At 42.0% G+C, this 20,409-nt stretch overlaps 1 protein-coding gene across 1 annotated transcript in view; it reads left to right on the top strand.

Annotated features, from left to right (window-relative positions):
• Positions 1-20,409, top strand: part of LOC122550244 (uncharacterized) — a 265,713-nt gene that overhangs the window by 140,792 nt on the left and 104,512 nt on the right. The window contains exons 20-21 of the mRNA XM_087987130.1: positions 10,508-10,579; positions 16,845-16,913. Of these exons, the coding sequence (XP_087843256.1) occupies positions 10,508-10,579; positions 16,845-16,913 (141 nt within the window). The remainder of the gene's footprint in view (positions 1-10,507; positions 10,580-16,844; positions 16,914-20,409) is intronic.

A 20,409-nucleotide genomic window follows, 5' to 3' on the forward strand; every position in this document is an offset into this window, starting at 1 on the left:
AGACCAAGGGCTTGGTATGAATTCCAATTTCATCAGTTCTCTCAAAATTAGCAGCGCAATGATGCTACCTTTTATGTCAGCAGCTTCATTTGCACAAACTCTTACTATTGAGCGAATTTTGCACATGCATTGTGATTGTATACTCATTTATGCTTGACAATAAAGGCTGAGTATTACCTTGTCTTAAAAAAGTAATTTTTAAAGCTGAACTGCTGGAATTTTATTTGATGCAACTACATTCGTGAAAATGGGTACAACCTCTAGGGCCCTTCTACCACTGAGTTTTTTAGAATCAAGAGATGAAGTTGTCATTATGTTCCTTCAATTGTCTGTCTTCATTTATTTTCATCCATTGAGACGTGTTTAAAGATCTCGATAGATAACTGCCAATTCAGGCTAAAGTTCACTAGTGAAGCAATGATAGAACTGTGCCATTTGTTGCAATCTGCACAGTGGTCACCTTTTTCCAGCATTCATCAATTTAACAACTGTTTTCAATTTCTATGTCTCTGGGCAATTCTGTGCTGCTTTAGACATATCTTCAGTATCAGGAGTGCACTGATGCATCGAACAGTCCACCATGGCAACCAACTTTAAATAAAAAAGTGGAAAACTAAAAGTGAAATAACAGAGCAATGAAAATTTTCTTTTTCTCCATGGGTTATTGCTGTCACCCATATAGAGTCATGGACTCATAGAGATGTACAGCATGGAAACAGTCCAACCGTCCATACCAACCAGATATCCCAACCCAATCTAGTCCCACCTGCCAGCACCCAGCCCATATCCCTCCAAACCCTTCCTATTCATATACCCATCCAAATGCCTCTTAAATGTTGCAATTGTACCAGCCTCCACCACATCCTCTGGCAGCTCATTCCATACACATACCATCCTCTGTGTGAAAAAGTTGCCCCTTAGGTCTCTTTTATATCTTTCCCTTCTCACCCTAAACCTATGTCCTCTAGTCCTAGACTCCCCGACCCCAGGGAAAAGACTTTGTCTGTTTGTCCTATCCATGCCCCTCATAATTTTGTAAACCTCCATAAGGTCACCCCTCAGCCTCCGTGCTCCAGGGAAAACAGCCCCAGCCTGTTCAGCCTCACCCTATGGCTCAAATCCTCCAACTCTGGCAACCTCCTTGTAAATCTTTTCTGAACCCTTTCAAGTTTCACAACATCTTTCCGATAGGAAGGAGACCAGAATTGCATGCAATATTCTAATAGTGGTCTAACCAATGTCCTGTACAGCCACAACATGACCTCCCAACTCCTGTACTCAATACTCTGACCAATAAAGGAAAGCATACCAAACGCCTTCTTCACTATCCTCAATTTAATTCTATTCACAAACCACAAGGGATTAAATTCAGAACTGACAAAATATATCACCCGAAGCAAGAAATAGCCAGATTCAAACTTAATCAACTTAAATTGAATAAAACCAATGGTACATAGAAGAATGTACTATCTAATGTGTAGTACATCTGGTCTCCCAGTTGATCAGTAACACTATAACATTCAGCTTAATTGATGAATTCCCAGATATCAATCTTGATTATTTTATTCTGACTTTTATTTAAAGGACAAGAGAAACCTCTTAGGGAACCCTGACTATTGATAGCATTAAAAGTGCAGATATAATGTGGTCTGTGCATCTAGACGAATAGTCATAGAATAGACTGCTAGCATCTTGTGGTAATATTTCAGAGGCCTTGGCAGATTATGGAGCAGACCTTAGAATAGAATCTTGCCAGGGTCTCAAGATTATCATTAAATAATGTAGGTTCTACACTTTTGCAATCTAAACATATCCAGGTGTGGAAGAATGGGAGCAGAATCAGATCCAAGACCAAATGGAAATACTGATGTTAATCCAAAACTTGTTGCTGCAGGAGAATTGTTGCAAAGCTGAAGGACACTCATAGATGAAGCATTCCCTAAAATGGCTCAGCCATTCATTCTACTGATATTATGTCCCTCAAACACTAGACACATTATAAGATCACATAAAATAGTTTGATGTTGTTGGATAGGACATGGTTGTTCAAGAGAACTGTCTAGCCTTCAAACAGGAGCAAGTGAGGACTGCAGATGCTGGAAATCAGAGCTGAAAAATGTGTTGCTGGAAAAGTGCAGCAGGTCAGGCAGCATCCAAGGAGCAGGAGAATCGACGTGAAGAAGGGCTTATGCCTGAAACATCGATTCTCCTGCTCCTTGGATGCTGCCTGACCTGCTGCGCTTTTTCAGCAACACATTTTTCAGCTCTAGCCTTCAAACAGTTCTATGAAATCCTTTACCTAAACAGGTGGTTAGAACCTCAGTTTAACTTTTAATTTGAAAGTTGACACCTTTGGCAATGAACTACTTCCCCCATACTCTATTGAAATGTTGATATAACAATTTGGAACTTTTATTGATATAGTCTTCAAGGCATTCTGTTATAATGTTGCTGCAAAAAGTAGATTAAGCATAAAAAAGAAATAACTCCCAAAGAAACACAAGCCATTTGGAATGTTAATCTGGATGGTTCTAAATAGGGAGATCAGATAGATTACATATCAATTTATACAGGTTTTCAAGTGGTTTTCTGCAAACTAGGTTCACTAGGATGGGCTGTGGCTAAAATGAATGCGGAAACAATTGAAAGAACAATCAGCCACCACTTTTAAGTTGCCAACAGAGAAATGGTGTTGAAATGTTACCAGAAGCTGAAATAACAAGATATCCAAGACCTAAAGATAAATTACTCAGTCAGACTTTCAGACCTCACTGAAACTGTGCTCAGCTTCTGTCCATAGCTTGAATAAGACATCATTAGCCAGGGCTATGGGGGATTGCTGAAATAAAAGCAAAACAAAATTCTGGAAATAATCAGCATATCTGAAAACAGTGGTAGAAAGGGAAATAAAGATAATGGCAGGAATTTAATGTTCCCTCAGAGCTTGTTGACCAGCAGAAGGAGTGTATATTGGAGTGGAAACTCTACCACCTTCCTGACTCACCTCTCCTCAATTAAATTCAGACTGGACAAAGTCAAGGATAGTGCTCCCCATCAGATGCCATTTGAGGCCTTGAGGTAACCACTTAAGGGCGTTATCCCACCATCACTGCTGGTGTACCAGTGGTAGGCATTGCCACACCATGTGGGCAATATGCCAGCTAAACACTGGTCAACATGCCCATGGCTTGGGTGTGGAAGAAAATCCCTCCTACTTGGGCAAGCCAAGTCAACGGAGTGCCATGCCAGAGTCAAAGGCTACCCATATGACCTGGCCCTGTACGCCATCAGGTCCTGAACCTTCCCATGGCTTGCCACTTCAGCACCCAATCCTGCTCCCATGCCCACATGTCTGTCCTTGGCCTGCTGCAATGTTCCAGTGAAGCTCAACACAAACGGAGGAACAGAATCTCATCTTCCAACTAGGCACGTTACAGCCTGCCGGTCTCAACATTGAATTCAACAACTTCAGATGATTATCCCATCTCGACCCCTCTGTTTTCATTCTGCTCTGTAATTTTATTTCATTTATTTTATTTTTTTCACTGTTCTGTACCTCTTATTTCTTGATTATCTTTCTTTCTCTCACTCCCCACTCTCTCATCACCATTTTCCTCTCCTCTTCCCCCTTTGCTACCTTCTTCCCTGTTTTCCATTTTGCCTCTGCTTCACCCATCTCCCCCATCCCCCACATATTTTGTCACATCGCTTCAGCTTTGGTCATTCACAGCTCCTAATCTCCCTATAATCTCTCTATGCACTGTCATTGTCACCTCTTTATTGCTACCTTTGCTTCTGGAGCCATGACTCACCTTCTCTCAGCCTAGTATAAATACCTCCCTATTTCTCCCTTTTTTTAGCTTTGACAAAGGGTCAGTTAGACTTGAAACATCAGCTCTTTTCTCTCCTTACAGATGCTGCCAGACCTGCTGAGATTTTCCAGCATTTTCTCTTTTGGTTTTAGATTCCAGCATCCGCAGTAATTTGCTCTTATCCTTTGACTGACCCCAATGATTATACCTTTTCTCAAGGGATCCAGCAATGATTCTGCTGCAAAGCACCCCACCCCCAACCCCAGGCAGAACCAGCATCACTACAAAGAGCAAAAATGGGTCACGAGGAGAGCAGAATTTTACATTTGACAGCCTGTTGGTTTGAAGTAGAACAGGAAAGTGAAACCCAGCTACTGGCTTTCCTGCCACCTGGCAACTCATCTCTGAAACTGCCTGAAATTTTATAGGGGCCAGGAAAAATACCAAGGTCACCCCACCTCCACCCCTTCTCTTAAGGTTTTTACATGACCAATTACTGTAATGGCCACTTAGAGATCTTTTCCTATTTTGAGTGGTATTTTACTGGCAGCAGGGGACACTGCACACCATACAGAAAGTCCAATTTCTTTAACTGCTTGGACTGGTGTAAGCTGCAGAACTTGATAACATGCAAACGGTGACTCCTTTGTGATCCTCAGGGCCCTTTGAAGCCCTACCACCCTGTTTTCCAGCTCTACATCCATTAAACCATTCTACCACTACCCCTACCCTCTTGAACCCATGGCACATTACTGTCATAGAGACCTTCCAGATGTGGGCATTCCTGGGATCCTTGGCATGCTGGAACTCCCTGTCAACAGCTCCCTGAATCAGAATGTCCTCCTAAGACAGAGGCAAAAATGCAATTTATACTGTTCTCAATGATACATTTCTCCAAAGCATCTTTAGCTGAGAGGCTGAGAACCATTGCATCCTGTGAAATCCAACTCACAGAGTAATTTTCAGCACGGAAGGCGACTCAGTCCAATAAGTCAGTGTCAAGTTTCAGTGGAGTAAACCAGTCGATGATCAATCCCAGTTACCATGATTTCATAGAATCCCTACAGTTTGGAAGCAGGTCATTTGGTCGAACAGGTCCACACCCACCCTCTGAAGAATAACCCACCCAGACCCATTCCTTTATCCTATTACTCAACATTTACCCCGACTAATGCACCTAACCCACACATCCCTGAACATATGGGCCATTTAGCATGGCCATTTCACCTAACCTGCACATCTTTGGACTGTGGGAGGAAACCGGAGCACCCAGAGAAAACCCACATAGACACAGGGAGAATGTGCAAACTCCATACAGACACTCCCAAGACGAGGTTTGAACCCACGTCCCTGGTGCTGTGAAGCAGTAGTCTTAACCACTAAGCCACCATGCTGTCCCGGTTGCTTCAGCAAAGGCTGCATTGCCAAAATTTGCCCAACATGGACTCATGGTGGCAATGACATTGGTGGAGGTAAGGTGGTGCCGAAGAATGGCTACACTCAAGATGATGCTCTCAGTAACCTCCACCTTTGTTGTAATAATTACATAGAATCCTAATGTGTTAAATTAAGCTATTTGGCCCATCAAGTCTACACTGACCGTCTGAAGAGCAGTGCATCCAGATCCACCTCCAACCCTATCCCTACATTTCCCATGACTAACCTGCCTCATACCTTATCGCTGCATTTTCAATAGCTAACTGCGCAAGGATGACACGCAATTTCATGAAGCATTCCATATTTTTTAGTGGGCGGCACAGTGGCACAGTGGTTAGCACTGCTGCCTCACAGCACCAGAGACGTGGGTTCAATTCCCGCCTCGGGCAACTGTCTGTGTGGAGTTTGCACATTCTCCCTGTGTCTGCGTGGGTTTCCTCCGGGTGCTCCGGTTTCCTCCCACAGTCCAAAGATGTGCAGGTTAGGTGGATTGGCCATGCTAAATTGCCTGTAGTGTCAGGTGAAGGGGTAAATGTAGGGTATTGGGTCTGGGAAGGGTTGCTCTTTGGAGGATCGGTATGGACTTGTTGGGCCACGGGGCCTGTTTCCACACTGTAAGTAATCTAATCTAAACTCATCTGGCTGCAGATGGGCAAATTATCATGGTCAATCTATTTAACATATACATGCTTACACTGTGGGAGGAATCTAGAGCACTTGGAGGAAACACTTGCAGACACGGGAAGAATGTGAAAACTCAGTAGCCTGAGGGTAGAAGCAAACCCAGGTCCCTGGTGCTGTGAGACAGCAGTGCTAACCACTGAGCCATTATGTTGTGTTCATCCAATCAAGTTCTCATCAAATTGAAGGAAGGATATGTCAAGTATAGACAGGAGAGATCAAGTGAATCCTGAAAATCATATAAAGGCATTAGGAATACACTTAAGAGGGAAATCAGGAGGGCAAAAGTGAGGCATGAGATAGCTTTGGCAAATAATGTTAAAGAGAATCCAAAGAGTTTTTTATAAATATATTAAGGACAAGAGGGTAACTAGGGATAGAATAAGGCCCCTCAAAGATCAGCAAGGTGGCCCTTGTGTGGAGCTGCAGGAAAGGGGAAGTTACTAAATGAGTATTTTGCATCAGTGTTTACTGTGGAGAAGGACGTGGAAGATATAGTATGTGGGAAAATACATGATCTTGAAAAATGTCCATATTTCAGAGGAGGTGGTGCTGGATGTCTTAAAACACATAAAAATGGATAAATCCCCAGGACTTGATCAGATATACCCTAGAACTCTATGGGAAGCTAGGAAAGTGATTGCTGGCTGCTTGCTGGGCTCCTTTGTATCAGGTGAGGTGCTGGAAGACTGGAGGTTGACTAATGTGGTGCCATTATGTAAGAAAGGTGGTAAGAAAAAGCCAGGAAACTATAGACTGGTGAGCCTGACATCAGTGGTGGGCAAGTTGTTGGAGGAAATCCTGGGGGACAGGATTTACAGGCATTTGAAAAGGCAAGGACTGATTAGGGATAGTCAACATGACTTTGTGCATGGGAAATCACGGATTTGATTGAGTTTTTTGAAGAAGTAACAAAGAGGATTGATGAGGGCAGAGCGGTAGACGTGATCTATATGGACTTCAGTAAGACGTTCAACAATCTCCCATGGCAGATTGGTTAGCAAGGTTAGATCTCATGGAATACAGGGAGAACTAACCATTTGGATACAGAACTGGCTCAAAGGTAGAAGACAGAGGGTGGTGATGGAGGATTGCTTTTCAGACTGGAGGCCTGTGACCAGTGGAGTGCCACAAGGATTGGTGCTGGGTCCACTACTTTTCGTCATTTATACAAATGATTTGCATGTGAACATAAGAGGTATACTTAGTAAATTTGCAGATGACACAAAAATTGGAGGTGTAGTGGACAGCAAAAAAGGTTACCTCAGATTACAACCGGATCTTGGTCAGATGTGCCAATGGACTGAGGAGTGGCTGATGGAGTTTAATTCAGATAAATGTGAAGTGCTGCATTTGGGAAAGCAAATCTTAGCAGGACTTATACACTTAATGATAAGGTCCTAAGGAGTGTTGCTGAACAAAGAGACCTTGGAGTGCAGGTTCATAGCTCCTTGAAAGTAGTCGCAGGTAGATAGGATAGTGAAGAAGGCGTTTGGTATGCTTTCCATTATTAGTCAGAGCATTGACTGTAGGAGGTGGGAGGTAATGTTGCAGCTGTACAGGAAATTGGTTTGGCCACTTTTGGAATATTGCATGCAATTCTGGTTTCCTTCCTATTGCAAGGATGTTATGAAACTTGAAAGGGTTCAGAAAAGATTTACAAGGATGTTGCCAGGATTGAAGGATTTAAGCTATAGGGAGAGGTTGAATACGGTGGAGAATTTTTCCCTGGAGCTTCAGAAGCTGAGGGTGACCTTATAGAGGTTTATAAAATCATGAGGGGCATCGATAGGGTAAACAGACAAGGTCAAAATTAGAATGGTGCTGGAAAAGCACAGCAGGTCAGGCAGTATCCAAGGAGCAGGAAAATTGACATTTCGGGCAAAGGCCCTTTATCAGGAACGAAGCAGGGAGCTTCCAGGGTGGAGAGATAAATGGGAGAGGGTGGAGCTGGGGAAAAGGTAGTTAAGAGTGAATGGAGGTGGGGATGAAGGTGACAGGTCAGAGAGGAGGGTGGAGCAGATAGATGGGAAGGAAGTTTGGCAGGTAGGACATGTCATGAAGAGGGTGCTGAGTTTGCAGGTTGGAACTCGGGTAAGCTGGGGGGAGGGGAAATGAGGAAACTGGTGAAGTCCACATTGATGCCATAGGGTTGAAGTGTTCCGAAGCCAAAGATGAGGCATTCTTCCTCCAGGCGTCGGGTGGTGAAGGAACAGCGGTGGAGGAGGCCCAGGACCTGCATGTCCTCGACAGAGTGGGAGGGGGAGTTGAAATGTTCTGCCATGGGGCAGTGATTGGTGCAGGTGTCCCAGAAATGTTCCCTAAAGTGCTCTGCGAGAAGGCATCCAGTCTCCCCAATGTAAAGCAGACCACACCGGGAGCAACAGATACAATAAATGACATTGGTGGATGTACAGGTGAAACTTTGATGGATGTGGAAGGCTCCTTTGGGTCCTTGGATGTAGGTGAGGGGGGAGGTGTGGGAGCAGGTTTTGCAATTCCTGCGGTGGCAAGGGAAGATGCCAGGACGGGAGGGTGGGTTGTTGGGGTGCGTGGACCTGACCAGGTAGTCACAGAGGGAACGGTCTTTGCGGAAAGCATATTGGGGTGGGAGGGAAATATATGCCTGGTGTGGGGTCCGTTTGTCGGTGGCGGAAATGTCGGCCGATGACCTGGTTTATGCAGAGGTTGGTAGGGTGGAAGGTGAGAACCAGGAGGTGCTGTCCTTGTTGCGGTTGGGGGGGGTGGGTTTGAAGGCAAAGATGTGGGACGTGGATGAGATGCGTTGGAGGGCATCTTCAACCCCATGGGAAGGGGACTTACAGTCTTTAAAGAAGGAAGCCAACTGGTGTGTTCTGTGGTGGAACTGGTCCTCCTGGGAGCAGATACGACGGAAGCAGAGGAATTGGGAATACGGGATGGCATTTTTGCAGGAGGTAGGGTGGGAAGAGGGTAATCCAGGTAGCTGTGGGAGTCGGTGGGTTTGTAAAATATATCAGTGTGAAGTTGGTCCTCATTGATGGAGATGGAGAGGTCCAGGAAGGAGAGGGAGGTGTCAGAGATGATCCAGGTGAATTTAAGGTTGGAGTAGAATGTGTTGGTGAAGTTGGTGAACTGTTCAACCTCCTCACAGGAGCACGAGGTGGCGCCAATACAGTCATCAATGTAGCTCTCAGAGCTTTCACGCCCTCACTTTTAAACCTAATGGTGGGGAATGGTAAAACAAAAGTCACTGAAATGCAGGATATGAGCAACAAAAACAAAGAAAAAGCTTGAAATATAGAACAGATCTTTGTGAAATAGTGAAGAGAAGGGAAGGGTTAATATCTTGGACATAATCCGTGACCGGAATTAAAAGCTAAAAGAAACTAATTTAAGGGGATTGTGGCAGGGGTAGGGCACAGTGTAAGACACAGACAACAGATATCCCAGTCACAGAGAGAAAATTCAAGAATTTAATGACCTACATAATAAACAAATGGAGAATTGTTAAATATATAAAAGATCATCTCAGTGAGGCAATGAAAAGACATTGAAAGGACAAAAGTGCAAACAGCGAGGAACATGAAAAAGCATGGGAGATGCTATAATAAGGAAAAAAGACATAGCTGAACAAATAGAAGGAGAAAAAAATGACTCAGAGACACAGGTCTGAAATGGAAACAAGAATATGAAACATGCTTTCGGCTCCCCTTCCTTGCCTTGTTTTCAGTATTTGTGTTGATGTTTCATTGTGGAATATCCAAAGTGTGCTGCTTGACAACCGCCCTATGGTATGCTCATTTAAATATTATAATAATGCTGCAGCTTCACATTTAAATAGTTTTATAGCTCACACATGGCAAAAGCATTTTTATTGAAAATGTTCTGCCCCTAGAGCACGTCTAGTGGATCAGAAAGAGGAGTGCTTCCCACCAATCCTCTCCCACAAACTTATTTCCTTTGCATTGAACCTTCCAACTGCAGAATTCAGATCAGGCAGCGGTATCCCTTGGACCAGAGATTTGACCGTCCACTGAGATCAAAGTCACATTGTTAATTTAAGGGATCGAAGATGGAGAATTTAAGGGTGGCACAGTGGCTCATTGTTACAATTGCTGCCTCACAGCACCAGGGACCCGGGTTCAATTCCAGCCTGAGGTGACTGTGTGGAATTTGTATGTTCTCCCTATGTTTGCGTGGGCTTCCTCCAGGTGCTCCATTTTCCTCCCACAGTCCAAAGATGTGCAGGGTAGGTGGGTTAGCCATGGGAAATGCAGAGTTACAGGGGTAGGATATTTGCTACAGTTGAGAAATAGAAATGGTCTTCATGGTAGCTGACTTTAGCAAGTCTGGCAAGAGAACCCAGCTGCATGATGTGTCAGGTTTGTCCTTGCAACCTACTAAGCCATTATAACAGCAACATTTGAAGGGCACAATGTGAAAGACAAATTTAACTATATTTCAGCATGAACTGACAATAAGGTTGAGAAATGCTTTTCTGATTTCAGCTGAGCTGGTGTGCAAATGTGTTGATGTGAATTTGTGTTTGTAACTGGAAAAATGCATCAATCTGGGTGTGTTTTGCCATATTTCAGGGTGAGCCCGGTCAAAGGGGACCCAACGGCTTTGTTGGACATCCTGGACCAACTGGACCAGCTGGTGCTAAGGTGATTTCCTTTACATTAAACTTATCCTTAATCATTTGAAAATGAAATTGAAATAATATATTAATACCAGAGATGCCATGCTAACAGGACTAAACAGGTTAAACACAGGAAGGAGGTTCCTGATCAGCAGTGAGTCCAGAACCAAGGATCACAGTTTAAGGAAATGGGGTAGACCCTTTAGTTAGAGATAAGGAGAAATGTCTTCACCCGGAGAGTGGTGAGCCTGTGGAATTTATTGGCACAAAAAGCAGTTCAGACCACAACATTGAATGTTTTCATGAAGGACTTGGATGCAGTTCTTAGACCTAAAGGGATCAAAGGTTATATGAAAAAAGCAGGAACTCGGAACTGAGGTAAATAATCAGCCTGATCATGTTTAATAGTGGAACAGGCTCGAAGGTTTGAATGGTCTGTCCCTACTCCTATTTTCTATGTTTCTTTATTATTGTTAGTTGATTATACATTAAATTCCCTTTAGGAACAACAGTTAAATCATCAATTTAAATGGCGAGAAAATAATTTGCAATATTCACCTGAATTTTCAATATGTGACCTGAAGGACTTGTTTCTAGCTAAGGCCATGAGGTTAAAGAATGATTTTAGGATTGTCTTTAAATTAAAAAAAAACTATTAAAAGATAAGGCGTTGATTGTGACCACTGTTTTGCCTCATTTCCACGATTGGTCATTGAACATATGATCCTGGCATAAAACATCAGGAGCCTGTATTAGAATAAGGAGTGGGGAAGATTGTGCACATCTGCAACTCAGCTGGTGCACCCTGACCGACAAAAGAAAATATTGGGTTGTATAACAACTGTGCAATGTTCTGACTTGAGAGTGGAAAAGCAGAAAGCATACACTGCAATGTTCTTTAACTTAGCCTGTAGTTCTCTCTGCCTATTAATGTCATTGCAGCAATAATAATAGTGCTGCTTCGTTGCTGCGTGGAGTTTGGGCAGGGAAAAGAACAAAAAAAAACACTTACTCTTACGTAGCACCGGGAAAGATAATCATACAATTGAAGACTGATACTGAAGAGAACAACTATCCTACCTGCAACTTCTAAAGAACACTTGATGTATTTCCTTACAGAAACTCACTGAGAAGATTATTCATCTGTATTGGAGGGAATTGAAACCTAAGATAACTGTTTAGCACTTCTGCTTTGATACAAAGCAAATGTGCTACACATTGCCCAAGGGATGAGAGTAGCGAAAGCCATTTTGAAGTAAGGTTACAGGCTTCTCTACAAATCCAGTAAAGTTCAAATAAAAGCTCAAATTTCACTTTAAAAGTTATTAATCTCAATGGAGATTTTTTAAGAAAATGGATCTTGCAGGAAATCTGGCACAGAACTTGCACAAATTCAGTGACTACCAAAGTGGTAATTGGGGACTGGAAAAAAAACTGGTGTTACTCCTACATTTTCCAAAAGTAGGAAAAATGACGTGGAAAACCACATGGCAATGAGTTTGATGTCCTTTGTGTGTTAAGCTATGGAAATCCCTGTTAAAGATAAGGTCATCGAATATCTGGATAGAAATAAAATTATAAAGGAAAGCCATTGTGAGTTTGTGAAAATTAAGCAACAGATTCACTCCGGGTGAAATAATGGGAAGTAGTGCAATGAAATGTGACATGACTTGAATCACTGAAACTGAAAGAGAGTCTACAACACAGTTGTGAGACCAGTGTCATATATAGTGTAGAAACTTAGGTAATGTCAAGAAGAGAGGAAGAATGGTTGAATACTAATAAGTTGCTGATGCTGAGATAGATAGGTGGAATAACAAGAAAAGACATGAATAGGAGCCAATACATCAGGGGTCAGTGGAAATATCAAACAAAGTAGCCAAGAAAAGATTAAAGGGATGTGATCATTTATTGTGGAGTGAGAGGGGAAATGTGGTGAGGTGAGTGATGGGGTGGTGATATCACGAAGAAAGAAAGAGAAAGGCCCAAGACTGAATAGAAAGACCTAATGGTGAGACACTTGGAAACTGAATGGATGACTGACAGGAGCAAGGGAGATCAATCAGCAATGTGACAGCCGTTCTCCACCAACCCGGCCCCAAAATGGGTAAAGCTGAAGGAAGAACAATAAGAAGAACAGTTCATAAAGGGGAGGTCATGCCAATCTTACTCATTTTCTTCGATTGGATAACAAAGAATTTTGTTAGAGTTAAGGCAGTAAAGGTAAAGTCACAATAATCATACCAAATCATAGGGCGAATCTCTTATTAGAGAGAGGTGGTGGTTTAACCTGATGGTCACCAAACCTCAGATGAGGGGAGAGAATGAGAAGATTTTATGTCAACTGGTGCAGGAATTAAACCCATGGTGGTGGTGCTACTGTGCATTGAAAACCAGCCATCCAACCAACTAAGCTAACTGACCCCACTCAAGCAGATTTTGTGTAGTTAGCTTTAGGTATGACATTTGATACAATTGTTTTTACCTTAAATAAAAAAGGAGCAATCAGTAGAAATATGTTTTTATTTAGTGACTGGTGAGAGTAATAGTAGAATAATCATCTTGGAAATTGTTCACAGTTGGGTCTCAAAGGTGGTTTCTTTGGCACCTCTATTTAATATTTTTACAAAGGATATGAAGACATGAGTTATAAGAACAGTCATTGAATTTGAAGATTATGAACCCTCAAGACATTTAAGATGTACTTAGACAAGCATTTGAAATGCCTGAGCATACAAGGTTTCGGGACAAGTTCTGGAAAATAGGATTAGAATAGATAGATGTTCCTTGACCAGTATGGGCACAATGGGCTGAAGGACCTCTTTCCCTGCTATATAAACTCTATGATGCCCCGTGACATAAAGTTAATGAAGATGGTAGACTACAAAGCTGAATCAGCATACCAAAGGGAAATTTAAAGATAAATGGAGATTGAGCAGCCGGGTAGGAGATGAAATTTAATGTGGAGAAAGGCAAAATGCTTCACATGAGATCAAACATCTAGAAAGAAATTATTATTGCTTATGAAAATGGACCATTCAACCAGATTACATATGGACACGATAAAGTTTTTTTATTTACAATGTGTGTTTCTTAAACAGCTAGAAGATGACAGTACATAGAAATTCAGTGGCTTTCATGGCAATGGTGCCATGGGAACTTCAAACAGTAATCCATCAAAGGAAGGGAGACAAATCACAGCAATCCTGATTGTGATCTCTTTTGGGCAGAGAGATAACAAAAGGCTAAGTACCTTCCTCAGAAGGATATCATCTCTTGTGGATTATGTCCCAAATTGCAGGCATGTTTGTGGCTTAACCTTCCAGGAATATACAATAAAAAGGGTTTGAAAAAGCATTCAACTACTTTCTCTGCCTCCATCTATCTATTTAGATGATGCAGCATTTCATATTGGTATTTCCAATGTGTCTTCGTATTTTCCTCCTCGATCAACAATGCCAACCCATCCTTGTTGATGTGGCCCTTTCACTTTATCTATTCTGGTTCATATATCTGCTCTCACTCCTTTCTCTCCCTTCCAGAATCATAAGTTTCCTTTTGCTCTGATCTTGAACTCTGCCAGCCTCTGCATTCAATAAATCATACTCTGACATTTTGCCATCTCCAGTGTGATGCCGCCACCAAACATACCTTTCCCTGTTGTGCCCTTTCAGTATTCCAATGGAATTGTTCCCTCCACAACATCCTGCTACACTTCTCAGTCATCTCCTATTGCCCATTTCTATGGCAGGCACAAAAGATGCAACTTTAGTCCTTTTTCCCTCCTCTATTCTTAGCATCAAAAGCCCTAACACGCTTTCCGACTGTAACAGATTTATTTGTACTTTCCATTTGATACAGTGTTCACAATGTGGTTCCCTCTACATCAGGAAGACCAAATGCAAACTGGGAAGTAGCTTTGCAGAACACCTTTCAGTCGGCAGGTTATGAGTCCAGGTTTTCTGTCTCTTATCATTTTAATTTTCCCTCTTGATCCCATTCTGAACTTGTTACCCTGGTGCTGCTACAGACTTCTAATGAAGCTCAAAGATCAGCAGTTCTCTTTCAACTGGACATTTTACAAACATTTAAATTCAACAATGAGTTAAAATCATGATATCTACTCCCATTTTGTTTCATTTTTGTTTTGGTTCATTCTCAATCACTTTGCTTCACATTTGGATGGTTTCTGTCCTGTCATTGACATTTTATTTTGATACAGCTTTTGTCTCTTTATTTGTCCCATGATTACACCTTTTGGCTTCGTACTATGAGACTGTTGTTTGTGGAATCCATTCTGACCTCTATCCTATCATAACACTTTACTTTTGTTTGTTTTCTCACCCTCCCCTCTCACCTACGCAAAATCTGTTATATTTCCAAATTTTCTTAGATCTAACGGAAGATCACAGACACAAAAAATTAACTTGAATTCTTTTCCACTGCCTAAAAGACCTACTGCAGTGCTTCCCAAACGTTTTTCCACTGTGACCTCATTCCAAAACTTTTCTCACGACCCAAAGTGATAATCGTGTGCAAAGAATATACTGTCAGTGAGAGCAAGCGATATGTGGCCTGAGACCGTGGAGGGGTGTGGTCTGAGAGGCGGGGGAGTTAAGGGGATGGTGTGGTATGGTCTGAGAGAATGGGAGGTTAATCTGAGAACGCATATGGGTGTGGTCTAAGAGAATGGCAGGGGTGAGGTCTGGGAGAGTGGGCCAGTGTGGTCTAAGAGAGCAGGGGATGAATTCTGAGACAGCAGGGGTATGCTCCAAGGGTTGGGGGTGGGGGGGTTAATGGGGGTGAGGGCTGAGAAGGAGTTGTAGTCTAGTTGGGTGTGGGAAGGGGAAGCAGTCACATTTAGAGTGGAGACACAACTGCTATAACACTGCCAAAGCTTCATGCAGCCATTTCTGTCTCTGAACTCATAACCCCAAAATCTCAGCTCATATCCCCTCGTGGGTCCCAACTTACACTTTGGGATGCCTATACCTACTGAGTATTTGGAGCATTTGCTGTTTTTGTTTCTATCAGTGTCATTTTTTGGTCTGCTATACACGAATGAATTAAGATTGATCACTGTTATTGATCACTATATTATCACAGTAACATACAATAACAACCAGAATGGCTGAAGGAAACCAAGATGAATCGTAGTCTTTGTTTAGCAATGTCTTTATTCTGGTCAGCTGCTTCTTTGCAGCTCTTACAAGATATGGGCCTTGAAATTACTGAGGTTTTCCTGATTTCCTATCATACCTTCAGCAGAGTTTAGAAGTGAAGGACAAATGGCTTAATCAGAGACTTTCAGTCATTTACATTCTTGCAATAAAGGAAATACGTAAACATTTCAGAAAAGATACAAAAAATATAAAGGCATCAATATATTGAAATGAGTTTTTGTTAGATAAGAATTATGTTCATGTTACTACATCCAGCATCTTTGAGACACTGTGATAAATGGGAAACATTTAATTTTTTCAAGACAATAGCAATATTGATCATCTATCATTTCTGTTAAATCAACTGAAAGATGAGAAAATATTGCCCTCTGCAAAATCGCAATTCAACAGGGATAAAGGATTTCAAAATAAATGTTATTACAATACTGGAAAATGCAAATATTTTAGGTATTACTATACAAGCCACTAGTCAGACCACAATGCAGTGGAATACCGTGGACAGTTTGGGCCTCTCACCTAAGAAAAGATATAATGGTATTGGAGGCTGTCCAGAGGTCATTCACTAAATTGATAACAGATATGGGGAGGCTGTCCTATTGGGTCATACAAGTCTATATTCAGCTTGGGCCTGTACTCAGCAAGGTTTAGAAGAATGAGAGGTGACAATATTGAAATATTAAGGCTTCTAGGGGACTTGATATAGGGTAGATGCATAAATGTTGTTTCACCATGTGGAGAAGTCTATGAACAGAGGCCATAATCTCAGAATAAGATTTCTTACATTTAAGGCACTTTTCTCTGAGTTTTAAATCTGTGGAATTCTTTACTGCAGAGAGATGATAAAGTAGGTTTGTTAAGTACATGTAGGGCTGAGATAGGCAGATTTTCAATCAGTAAGGGAATCAGGGATTATAGGGAAAAGGCAGGAAAGTGGAGTTGAGGATTATCAGAACAAACATGATCTTGTTGAATAGCAGGTACATCTTATGGTGTTATGAATGTATTGTTGAGAAGTATTTGGTGACAAGTTTATGCACTTGTCTTGTAATATCAATCAATGCAAATTTCAAGGAACACTCTAATTTTGTTTTTTTTTTTCAATTTCAGGGAGAACCTGGGTTCCGTGGTGAGGTTGGTTTACCAGGGCCAGTGGGAAAAGGATTTCCGGGATCCAAGGTAAATTAAAATCCGTAATTTTAATTTTTAAAAAATTCATTCAAGGGTTATGCATGTTACTGGCTCAACCAATATTTATTGACCATCCCTAATTGTCCTGGAGAAAGTGGTGGTCAGCTCATTCTTGAATTACTGCGACCTTAGTGATACATAGACACCCGTAGTGGATTGAAGAAGGGAGTTTCAGGATTTTGGCCCAGTTACAGTGAAGGTAGAGCAATTTGTTTCAGTCAGGATGTTATATGGCTTGGAAGAGAACTTAAATGTTGTATTTTTGATATTTATCAGCTGCTCCTGCCATTCTAGGTGCTGGAAGTAGTGAGACTGGATGATGCTATCAGTTACTGACGGAGTTACATTAACTCCAAATAAATGCTTTGCCAAGAAATCTGGATTAATTCAATCTATATTCTGTTTTAAGAGCTTTGGAACTAATAAGGTACTTGGAAAATGTTTATGTAAGTTTGTAAAGTTGAGATCTGAAAGTAAAATCTAAAAGCTCAAGTGGACAGATTGAACTTACAGTTTGAACTTAGTTCTTATATGAATTAACCTAATTAATGTCTCAATATGGTTATAGTTTAATTTCACTTGTAACAGGATATGTGGGGTGAAGTTGCACTATAGTTATCAGTCAGAAACTAATGCCAGGAAATTGAAATTCTCAGTCTAAAGAGCCAAGTTATACTGCTAACTGGTTTCCACCGAGCTTAATGGCAATAGCATATGGAGAGCCTTAGAACATAGAACATGGAATAGTACAGCACTGTACTGGCTACCTGGCCCTTGATGTTGTGTCGCTTTTCTATGCTACTCTAAGATCAGACCAACCCACATACCCTTCATTGTATAAACTCCCATGTGCCCATCCAAGAGTCGCTTAAATTACCCTAATGTATCTGACTCTACTACCACTGCTGGTAGTGCATTCCATGCACCCACCACTCTCTGTGTAAAGAATCTACCTCTGACATCTTTCCTAAATCTTCCTCCAATTATCTTAAAATCTCATATTAGACATTTCCGCTCTGGGAAAATGTCTCTGGCTATCCATTCTATCTATGCCTCTCAATATCTTGTACACCTCTATCAAGTCACCTCTCATCCTTCGCTCCATGAGAAGAGCACTACCCCCCCTCAACCTCTCTTCATAAGACATATCCTCCAGTCCAAGCAGCATTTGGTAAATCTCAGAAATGAACACAATATTCCAAATGTGGTCTAACCAGGACTCTATAGAGCTGCAGCATAACCTCACAGCTCTTAAACGCAATCCCCCTGCTAATGAAAGCCAACATACCATGTGCCTTTTTAACAACCCTATCAACTTGGGTGACAACTTTGAGAGATCTATTGACATGGACCCCAAGATCTCTCTATTCCTCCACACTGCCAAGAATCCTGTCTTTATCCCTGTATTCTGAATTCAAATGCAACCTTCCAAAATGAATGACTTCACACTTTTCCAGGTTGAACTCCATGTGCCACTTATCAGCCCAGTTCTGCATCCTGTCAATGTCTTGTTGCAACCTACAACAGCCCTCCACATTATCTATAACTTCACCAACCTTTATTGTCATCATCAAACCTACTAACCCATCCTTCCACTTCATCATCCAAGTCATCTATAAAAATCACAAAGAGCAGTGGTCCCAGAATTGATCCCTGTGGAACACCACTGGTCACCAAGCTCCAGCCTGAACACTTTCCATCTACCTCCACCCTCTGACTATGGGCTAGCCAGTTCTGTATCCAGAGGAACAGTTTTCCCAGAATCCCATGCCTCCTTACTTTCTGAATGAGCCTACCATGGGGATACTTATTAAATGCCTGCTAAAATCCATGTACACCACATCCACTGATCTACCTTCATCAATGCATTTTGTCACACCCTCAAAGAATTCAATGAGGTTTTTGAGCATGACTTGCCCCTCACAAAGCCATGCTGAGTATCTCTAATCAAGCTATGGTTTTCCAAGAAATCATAAATCCTGTCTCTCAAAGCCTCTCATTACATTGCACACCATAGATGTAAGACTGACTGATCTTTAATTCCCAGGATTATCCCTGTTCTCTTCCTTGAACAAGGGAATTACATTTGCCACCCTCCAATCATCTGGCACTATTCCAGTGAACAGTGAGGACGCAAAGATCATCGCCAAAGGTGCAGCAATATCTTGTCTCACTTCTTGTAGTAACCTGGGGTATATCCCATCTGGCCCAGGGGTTTTATCTATGTTTATGTTTTTGAAAATTTTCAGCACATTCTCCTACCTAACATCAACCTGTTCTAGCATATCACTCTGTTTCACATTGTCCTCAGAAACATCAAGGTCCCTCTCAGTAATGAATACTGAAGCAAAATCTTCATTAAGGACCTCCCATACTTCCTCCGACTCCAGGCACAAGTTCCCTCCACTATCTCTGATTGGCCCTACTCTCACTCTGGCCATCCTCTTGTTCCTCACATAAGTGTACAACGCCTTAGGGTTTTCCTTAATCCTACCCACGAAAGCTTTTTCATGCCACCTTCTAGCTCTCCTAAGTCCATTCTTCAGTTCCTTTCTGGCTACCTGTAAAGGCCTGTCTGATCCCTGCCTCCTCAACCTTAAGTAAGCTTCCTTCTTGCTCTTGACTAGATGTTTCACATCCTTGTCAGTCAAGGTTCTTTTAACCTACCATCCCTTCCTTGCTTCGGTGGGACAAACCTGTCCGGCTCTATCAGCAAATACTTCCGAAACAACCTCCACATTCCTGTTTTGCATTTCCCTGAGAACATCCATTCCCAATCTAGGTGCCTTAGTTCCTGATTAATAGCATTCTAATTCCCTTTCTCCCAATTAAATACATTTCCATACCATCTGCTCCTATCCCTCTCCATGAGTACAGTGAAGGTCATGGAGTTGTGATCACTCTCACCGAAGTGCTCTCCCATCGAGAGATCTGACATCTGCCATGGTTCGTTGCCAAGTACCAAATCCAATATGGCTTCCCCTCTAGTTGGCCTATCTACATATTGCATCAGGAACCTTTCCCGGACACACCTGACAAAAGCTGCTCCATCCAAACTATTTGAACTAAGTAGATTCCAATCAATATTAGGGAAATTAAAGTCATCCATCACAATAACCCTGTTACTTCTACACATTTCCAAAATCCACCTCCAAATCTGCTCCTCCGTGTCTCTGTTGCTGTTGGGGAACCTGTAGAAAACTCCCAATAAAGTGACTGCTCCTTTCCTGTTTCTGACTTCCACCTACACTGACTCTGTAAATAAACTCTGCTTGACGACTTCTCTTTCTGCAGCTGTGATACTATCCCTGACTAGCAATGCCTCTCTCCCATCTCTTTTACCTTCCCCCCATTCCTTTTGATACATCTAGACCCTGGAACATCCAAAAACCATTCCTGCCCCTGTGATATCCAAGTCGCCATAATGGCCACAACACCATAGTTCCAAGTACTGATCCATGCTCTGAGTTTGTCACCCTTATTC

Source organism: Chiloscyllium plagiosum, unplaced genomic scaffold (genome assembly GCF_037043375.1).
Source record: "Chiloscyllium plagiosum isolate Xiang-an unplaced genomic scaffold, Cpla_swu_hap1 HiC_scaffold_5, whole genome shotgun sequence".
Lineage (NCBI taxonomy): Eukaryota > Metazoa > Chordata > Chondrichthyes > Orectolobiformes > Hemiscylliidae > Chiloscyllium > Chiloscyllium plagiosum.